General features: G+C 29.1%; 1 protein-coding gene across 6 annotated transcripts; it reads right to left on the bottom strand.

Annotated features, from left to right (window-relative positions):
• Positions 1-1,093: 1,093 nt before the first annotated feature.
• On the bottom strand, positions 1,094-9,459 carry LOC142322228 (von Hippel-Lindau disease tumor suppressor-like). Of its 6 annotated transcripts, none has more exons than XM_075361062.1 (2): positions 9,103-9,459; positions 1,094-1,714 (listed from the first exon to the last, which is right to left on the bottom strand). In XM_075361062.1, exon 2 carries the CDS (start codon positions 1,688-1,690, stop codon positions 1,196-1,198), a length of 495 nt encoding a protein of 164 aa, XP_075217177.1. In that variant the 5' UTR covers positions 1,691-1,714; positions 9,103-9,459; the 3' UTR covers positions 1,094-1,195. The 6 variants fall into 6 exon arrangements, with proteins under 6 accessions (XP_075217177.1, XP_075217174.1, XP_075217175.1 ...); XM_075361059.1 differs by lacking the exon at positions 9,103-9,459 and adding an exon at positions 8,906-9,053; XM_075361060.1 differs by lacking the exon at positions 9,103-9,459 and adding an exon at positions 8,811-8,957.
• Between the last annotated feature and the right edge of the window lie 362 nt (positions 9,460-9,821).

The raw sequence follows: 9,821 nt of genomic DNA, 5'->3' as shown, positions 1-9,821 counted from the left end.
TCCATTTGTATTTAGTTTCTGCAGATTTTATTCGTACCATTTTATTCAGAATCAAATTCTGTACAAGTTTCCTTTTTAATCCTTTTATGTGTTTACTGCCCATTTAAAAAAATTATTTAAGCCAAACATAAAATAATGCGTTTTCTTTACCATAATAATGCGTTTTGCCATTTTACCATATAATGAGGGCCTACAAAATATTTCCATGTAAACCAAGGGAAAATTTCTCTTCATCTATCCTTAGTTCTATTTGATTATAATCTTTTATACAAATCCTATAATCATATCCTTCCCTTCCACTACATTTTGTACAAGTTTACGTGTTGAATTAATAATCTAGAAAAATCTTCCAAATATGCAAATAAAACTTATGTAAAATATACAATTATACCAATAATACTCTTTGTCTTTTTTCCCCGAGCAACCATTTTTATTGATACCACTGTTTCTATTGCCTTCTGAAGCAATACAGCTTAATTTAAAGGTTGTTTGTGTCCCTGAAATAGTGACAGATAGTTTCTTAAACTTTATTCAGTTAACAGTAATTATATTTAGGTAAGATAATGGTTTTTTCGTCGTAATCTTCATACTAAATCAGTATTATATAATTATTGACCTTTACTTATAAAATACTATATTTTTATTACCAGAAAATATATTTAAATTTGAATAATTGTTTACTCTAAAGCATTTAACAAAATGTTTAAAATATTATTTTTTATATTTTATAAAATGAAATATTTATTCCTTACTTGTTACTAATTACATCTTTCTTTTCTGAAAAAGAGTTATAATATGGTAGTAATTTAATTAATATTTTAGTTAATAAACCAATTATCAATAACAATATGAACAAAAAAGTTAAAGATATCTATAAGACCATTACTATTCAAAGATTTAAACTACCAGAAATATGAATAGATCAGACTTTATAAGGCCGAATTACTTTGACTTGCCATAATTATAAAAACCATACTTAACAAGTTATAAGATAAATATTACTTAAGTTAAAAGTTTTTCAAGTAACATTACGGTCGGTGATTTAAGGAAAACATTGCGATCTCAGTGAATCAAAATAGGACTACTAAAGAAATTACTGTTTGCACACACGAGAAACTTTACTAAGTAATTTCTGAACAAAGCATTAATTAGTCTCTAAGGTATGCTTTTATCACTTTAGTAACTACTGTAATGTTCAATTATTAACAAACTTTTTACATCTTCTGTAATGTTCCAATGCTGTTTCTTTTAATGCTAATGCTTCATCAATATCATTTAATAATGTGGATGGTATCTGGGATCGTTCTATATCTTCAATTCTTTCAATTGAGTCTCTAATTGCTTGAAGAGCTCGTTGACGTAAGCTGATTAATGGATATGTTAATAAAATAATAAGAGGTCGATGAGGATTTTTTTTATCTTGTTTAGGATAAAAGAGCTCTTCTCCATTTCCTAACATTCTATCTCCAGTTCGGCTATCTTTAAATACCCAAGGATGCTGTTCATGTGTAACAACAGGAAATGCATTGTTTGGTGGTATAGTCTTATATATAACAGGGTCTCCATTGAAATTTAACCAGATTATATGCACATGACATTCTGTTCTGTTTACAAAAAAAAGGAAAACTTTAAAATCATTTCGACGTGAAAACAATCCCAGTTTATTTATCTCTGAGTAAATGGTAACCATTCTGTGCGCAAATTACATCATTACCTGAAAAACCACAAAAAAATGTTTAAGAATTACTGTAAACGTTCAAGGAAGTCTATGTTATGTTAAGACTATTCGCTAATAAAAATTATGAAAAGCATTAGGAATCTGATTTCCAAAAAGAAAAAATATATTATTGATATTTTGAGTCAATATATGGACATGGAATTTTATGATTTTTTTGACATAACTACACTGCATAAATGGATGCATATGGTATTTATCATAATTATTAAATGTGATCATGGACTAAATCAAAATTGATAACCAGATTTTTTGGTCAGAAAAACAATAAAGGACTATCAAATATTTTAGTTACAAACAATGCAAACCATATTTAGACACTTATACTATGATACCAGTTTTTACAGACCTCTATTGAAGGACTCTACCATGAAACCCAGCCAGTAATTAATATCAACTGTGAGCTATTTGTTAGTTGGATAGAGAACCATGTCTCCAACTTGGTGAAGAAAAAAATCATTTAATGCCAGTTCTTTGTGGTAAGGGGGTGGTAAAAGAATCTCACTTAAACTAATCAAGTAAAGACATTACATGAATTGTTGTTTCTAGATGTGTATTGTTATACTTAAGAATTAAACACTTAAGAGAAAGCTCTTTAAACATACAGCATGAGATTCCATGCCACTTGTTTTGAATTGACTTCTACAAATTAAAAATAAATAACTGACCATACTATGCTCTCTCAGTTCTATCAATTTTTTCAGAAATATTCTCTTGCAGTCCCAAAACAGTGCAGCCATAGTTTTTTGGGTTGAAATATTTTAGCCTGGTTGAATAATATTATTGAAATTATAGCAGGATGAAAGAATGCAGTTTGAAATTGTTTGATTCTTTATTGCGCTGCTTATAAAAACAAGTAAAATAAAGATGTACAGTTGTTAGTGTTCTTTCAGTTGTTTACCAAACTGTAATAATAACCACAGTAAAAGAAATAATTAGTCTTAGTACTTTATGAAAACCATTATTTACAACAAAATCAATATGGAACTTGGCGATAATGGCACTGTGTCCTGCTAGCAAAGAATTATTCTCATAATTGCAATGATAAGTGTGACGGTAAGGTTAGTGTTGTGGTGATTTATTGTAATACAATTTCTGTTTCAAGATGCCTTATAATATTGCATTTGGTCTTATTTTGTGTTTCTTTATGATCTGTTTACCAGTTTTTCAACCTTATTTAATTGACCAATTTATACATTATTTAAGCAACTAAGGAAATAGTTACTCCAAGTAAAATAATAAGTGAATTGAGCAAATAAGAATAAAACTTCTTATGTTCGTATAACTTGATTCTTTTTTTTATTCAACATGCTTCAATTCATCAACATCTAATTTGGACAACTTGGTGGATGAAACTGTTTTGATTACAGTAAGTCTTAAAAGAATGTAATGCATACTTTCTGATTTACTTCCCTAAACAAGGAAGAAAGCTCTTGTAATGCCAATCTTTAAGTCAGGCAACAGATATATGAAAGTAATTATTAACCAATTACTATTTTAAATGTATAGATTCTTAGACTATTATTACCATCATGGCAGGTTAGTTTCCTTAGAGTAGATCCATTATAATTAATCTTAATTTCATTGGTAGTATATTCGTCATACTGCTCTATGAAAACTATACTGATGTCCCACCCACTTATCAGTCTCAGAATTTTGATGTAGTCATAAACACATTATGAATCGTGAGAAAGCTCTATCCATTTAGATTCAATATCAAGTTGATGGATAATAAGATTTCTGTTCTTGACTTTCTCAAGCCAGCTTAATAATGTTTCCATTTCATTCTTTCATCTACCAAAACTAAGTTTAGGTAACATTTTCATGAATAAGCTAATGCAGTAAAATCAATAATCAGTTAAAAAAAAAATTAATGCAGAAATTGTACCTCCAGTCATCACCAAATAAAGATCAAGAGTAGTATTTTGATGACAGCTATGCGTATGGAATTATCTGGTATACCTAGACATTGTATACAAACATAACTGAACTACATTCTTGAAAAATTACTTGAACTAAAAACACTTGGAAATAGAATTATTGAAAATAATAAATTTTGGAATCTACTTTTAATTTTTGTCATTAATAGCTTCAACAGCTCATTTGGCAGATAAATTGATCAGTTTATCTGATCTATAGTTCAATTTACAGTTAGCATATGTTCATAAATCATTACCAAAGCAGAAACAATGCTTCAGTATTTTGTAGGTATTCATTAAAAAAAAAGTACTAATAATTATATATTACTTTGTATATTTACTAAACTAAAAATTACCTATCTATTCATCTTTAGTGTATAAACATGAATATATTGATCATTTATGTCATATCTATATAGTAGGAGAGTATTATATAAATCTTTCTAATTTGTGTTTAATTATTGCTTGTTTTACCCACTCTGCAAATAAATTCCAGGAATCTGTAACCCTTTCAAACTGAGAACCGACCTACTGTGTCATTTACTGACCATAAATGTACACATGGCAATGTCACATACATTTATACTACAGTAATATTAAATACACAAATAGTATTTATAAACTGGCTAGTAACAATATAAAGTCTGCTTAAAATATATTTACCTATGATTTTTCTTGAAAAATATATTAGTAGAGCGCAGCACTAGTATTTAGTTTGCATGTTTTTTTTGTACCTTCATAGAGGTCAGTCATTTTTTTGTCACAGTACAGTAGATTTTAAAAGTTAATTCATTAAAAGAATGAATAAATAATGTAAATTTGATACAATTTTGTTCAATTTAAAAAAAAAGTAAGTTATATTCATATAGAAAGCAATTACAACTGAGTATGATAATGATAACATTAGGTTAACAGAGGAAAATGCCAGTAGCAATCCTAAAATATAGTTTAGATTAGTAAGAAATAGGATGATAAATATTTATATCTAGTAATTTTGCTTTTGAATTATAAATGCCGAATGCTGATTGTGGTAGGGAAAAACTGATTTGTTTAAAATTACTATTCATAATTCAATTGACAAAATGAGTATAAAAATGGATATTTAGCTATCAATGGATAATGAAACATTAACTTTAAAAAACCTTTCGAACAATAACCACATATCTTGGTAGAAATGTGCAATTCAAACTTATTCAAAATTGGAGATAAGATTAACACAACCAAATGTTGTACTATTAAATAAATTCTAGTAGTCATAATCCTTTTACAACTAACTGTTTTAATTCTTACTTTAACCCTAGAATTGTAACATGCAGTCTGGCAGACTACGTCCCCTGTAATAATAGCTTTCACTTTGGAAGGGATGAGATTTATTACTCTACCTCCCTAGTAGCTTCCTTTCAAAACATTTCATCAATATTGGACTTGACACAAAAGCGACAACTATACCACTCTCTTTCAGTGAGTTTGTCATAGTGTCACAAACGAAATGTTGTGATTTATGAAAATGATTGAAAAGATTTTAAGTAAATTGTAAAAATATTTTATAACACTCATTTTAATCAACTACTGGTGACAATTAAAAATAATTCCTGTATTTTTACTTTTAAACAATATGCACACATGCTTAATAAAGAAAAAAATCATATAAATATATACAATGTATCATAAGAAGTAGATACTTAAAAACATGTCTGTATATCATACAGGAATCGGTTGTTGTCTACTAGAGCTTTATCATTTTTTAAACAGTAAATAAGCGTATATAATATTGTTTTTCTTAATATACAACATAATACTTGTTCTATATCATTTTGAAATATATTATGTTGCACTTTTTAAAAGTACAAGTGATTTACTAAATACTAGTTTTGAAATTTAGTATGTCTTATAGAAACTCGATGAAGATTATTTGGCTGATAATGAAGTACTCTAAGTAAAAACGATTATAAAAGTGATGTTGAAGATGGTGATGATGTAACTTTAAATGAAACTATTTCAGAAGAATGGTGACCCAAACTATATTGAAAGTGATAAAACCATTAATGATCAATCTGTTTTACAACATGTTCCATCAAACAGCAATATTGTTTTTCCTTCAAAAACCAATTTGAAAGGGAAAAATGGTCACAAATGGTCATAAAAGGGTAAAGATGTGCAAACAAGAACAGCTGCAAGAAACATCATTCACTTCACCCAGAAACTGGTCAACAAAGGGTAAAAGATGCGCAAACAAGAACAGCTGCAAGAAACATCATTCACTTCACCCAGAAACTGGTCAACAAAGGGTAAAAAGATGTGCAAACAAGAACAGCTGCAAGAAACATCATTCACTTCACCCAGAAACTGGTCAACAAACCCACCGGGTTGGTCTAGTGGTTAACGCGTCTTCCCAAATCAGCTGATTTGGAAGTCGAGAGTTAGAGCGTTCAAGTCCTAGTAAAGCCAGTTATTTTTACACGGATTTGAATACTAGATCGTGGATACCGGTGTTCTTTGGTGGTTGGGTTTCAATTAACCACACATCTCAGGAATGGTCGAACTGAGAATGTACAAGACTACAACTTCATTCACACTCATACATATCATCCTCATTCATCCTCTGAAGAATTATCTAAACGGTAGTTACCGGAGGCTAAACAGGAAAAAAAAGAAAAAAAGAAAAAGAAAGAAACTGGTCAACAAAGCAGCACAAATAGAAACAACATTAGAGGCATTCTTATTATTTAAGAAATTCAAGCTTAGAAAAAATCACAAAATTCACTACCATAATGAAATATTTTAATAAAATCTGCAAATCTAAAACAAAGGATGCCACTATAAAAATAACTAATATAATTGAAATAAAAGTACTTATTGGGTTATTAGTTCTTACAGCAGCTCACAAAGACAATCATCTAAACAATGAAGAATTGTTTGATGCAACCTTCAGTGGTTCATGCTATATTTCAGTGATGAGCAAAAATTGATTTGATTTTTTATGGAATTGTTTACGTTTTGATTCAAAAGATACAAGGAAAGAAAGAAAATATAATAATAAATTCACCCATATAATGGAAATATGGGATCAATCTATTATTTTATGTAGTAGTAATTATATACTTGGAACGAACTTAACAGTTGATGAGCAGTTGCTTGGCTTTAGAGGTCATTATCCATTTAAAATGTATTTGCTGTCAGAACCAAACAAATATGGTATTAAGAGATTCATGCTTTGTGATGTTAAAACAAAATACCTAATCAATGCCATATCTTATTTAGGGAAAGGTATGTACACTGAAAACCTACCTGCTGCTACATATTTTATCAAATAACTAACGCAACCTGTACATGGTAGCAATAGAAATATTACTTATGATAATGATTCATATCCACCCCTTAGCAATTAAAATGCTTGAAACAAATAAATTAACTACTGTGGGCACGTTAAAAAAAAAATAAACCTAACATTCCAGTTGAAATGTTGATACTTAAGGGATTGAGAACATCTATGTTTTGTTTTGATGGAACAAAAACAATGGTTTCTTATCAATCAAAGGCAACAAAAAATGTTATTTTATTGTCAACTACTCATGAAAAGGGGGTGATTAATAGCAGTGGAAAATTCAACATTGTTGAATTTTACAATGACACAGAGAGTGCTGTTGATACATTTGATGAGATGTCAGATGAAATGTTCTGCTTTAGAAAAACTAGATGGTCTCTTTATATTTTATGGGATGATAAATAATGTTTTGGTTAATTCCTATGTAATATATGTCCACCAAGAAATTAAAAATGGTAGAAAACCCAAACCAAGAGGAGATTTCGCTAAAGAAATCAGTATGGAACTGACAGGCCAATTTATCTAGGAGGGACAAAAATTACCCAATTTATCAAGAATGTTAAAACATCACATTGATGAAATTGCTGAACCTAGCGACATTAATGTGGAACAAATTCCAGGATCTCATCAAGAAAAATTTGTGCTTATTGTCCTTCAGAAAAGCAAGCAATGACTCGTTTTGTATGCACAAAATGCTGAAAGCATATCTGTAATGTAACACCATGATCCAATGTGTTAACTGTACCAAATAATAAAATTATTGTAAAATTGTAATTAGAACACATTTTAAGTTTGTAAACAACTACTATCATATAATAATAATACATTGATTGATTTTTAAATATTCTTAATTTATTGAATTTTATATCCGTTACCCACAGAAAAGTCTGAGACTATGTGTTGTGATTAGTCGAAGTTTTTATAGCAATGTGATTCTAGGGTTAATAAAAAACTATTCTTCAAGTTACATTAAAATTGGATGTGAGGCCACTGTAACCCATAATTACCTTCTTTATGAACATTCTATTTGAGGCACTTGTGCACTTTAGGTGGTACTGCAATTTATTAGCCTGAACTAAACTGCAAACTTTTGGGTTATTGTTAATATCAATTAATATAACCATTTTTGTTTATTTATTTAATAAATAAACCATTTATTAAACCAACTTAATCGTTTATTAAACCGTTTAATTTAACCAACTTAATCTACGCTCACTAACCTTGACTAATTAACACAGTAATGTTTTGAGTATTTAAATAATAAATTCAGTAATAACTGCAATTATTTATTATTTAAACAATCAAAACATTACTTTAATTGGTCGATGTTAGAGAGTGCCCTATTTGCCATCTTAATACTTTGAAATTTATTAATGGATCAGTTTTAAGGGCAGCATGATTGTTTTGTAACAATCATGCTGGTTGGGTGCGGTAAGTGTGGAAAAGCAATGGTTAAATTCTTAGTCTACGTTATATTACACACATTACTTTTTTAACATAAATATATTTATCTTTGAATTGCAGAAACTGCTGACATCAAAATAATTATAAACTACTAAATAAGAAACTAAACATCTACAACACAATATTCTAGGTTAATAAACGATTAAGATTGTAACAGCGAGATATATTTGTAATCGAAGTTACAATTAAAGTACGGTAGTTATTTGCATTATAATAGTATGGGCAAATTAAAATTGAAAAATATGCCAATTCAATGAGTTCATTTAACTAAGAAAAACAACATGCAGTATGTACTACTATTTTGAACCCCAAATTTCTGAATAGCTGCATTAAATAATTATGAGTCCAAAAATAATAAGCAACAAACCAGATGTTATAAATAAAGAGAAACGAAAAAAAGTGTGACACTTTGCAAAGAATATGCACAAATCATCACATCATGAATAAGAACAACATACGTACGCTCATTTAAATATCCTGTTGATCGCGAGCACATTCAACTCATCATGGAACTCATCTTTTCACTAAAATATATGAAATAATTAAAAATAATAATAAAATCCGATCTTTATAAATCCAATTATTTTATTAAGAATTCAAGCATGAATAATTTTTAAATTCTTGTAAAGTGAAAAATTACTATGAATTATATTAATTACTTTTTGTCGAATTTTTACAAGTTGTCTACGTAGTTTTCCAGTATGTTTTATTTAATAAAATTACGGATAGTGCTGCAAATTACGCTGATTCTTCGTAGAGACAGCGTTAACAAAACATGAAAAACTTGTTTCTCGATAAAAAATTTGATTTCTTAGCATGGTGTTCCGTAACTGCTGCCAAAGGCGAGCTGCCTAACTTTTTTTCTGTTTAACTTCAGGGACCACCGATATGTATTGCTTTAGATTCATCTTATTCTCTCTCTCTCTGTGTGTGTGTGTGTGTGTGTGTGTGAAAATGCCATGCCTTACCGGGATTCGAACCCTTCGGATGAAAGGCCGATACGCTACCACACGCGCCACGCAGGTCGGCTGCTTAACTGTATTGTAGGAATGTGCATTTTTCACTCTACATTTGTCTAAAAATGTTTTTGAAGCGGGTATTTTGAAACAAGGGCTCTCAAATAATACATTTAACATAAAATAAAAATAACATTTGTTACTTATATAATTAATATTCTAAAGATTTTACTCTACTAACAGATTTGCATCATTACATTAGTGCCAAATTGCTACAAAATTCCCAAAATTGTAGCACTAGCACATCATCTCCATGTTAAGCAAAAAGCTTAGGTTTGTTTATTATTATTAATTTAGTTTCATCTAATGATCAAATTATGGATATGTGTAAGAATGTTGACAAGGAGCCTGGAACAAAACCA

The sequence above is a fragment of the Lycorma delicatula genome, chromosome 3, assembly GCF_047948215.1.
Source record: "Lycorma delicatula isolate Av1 chromosome 3, ASM4794821v1, whole genome shotgun sequence".
NCBI lineage: Eukaryota > Metazoa > Arthropoda > Insecta > Hemiptera > Fulgoridae > Lycorma > Lycorma delicatula.
Note: the sequence above shows the minus strand (reverse complement) of the source record. Positions and strands in the feature narration are given on the sequence as shown.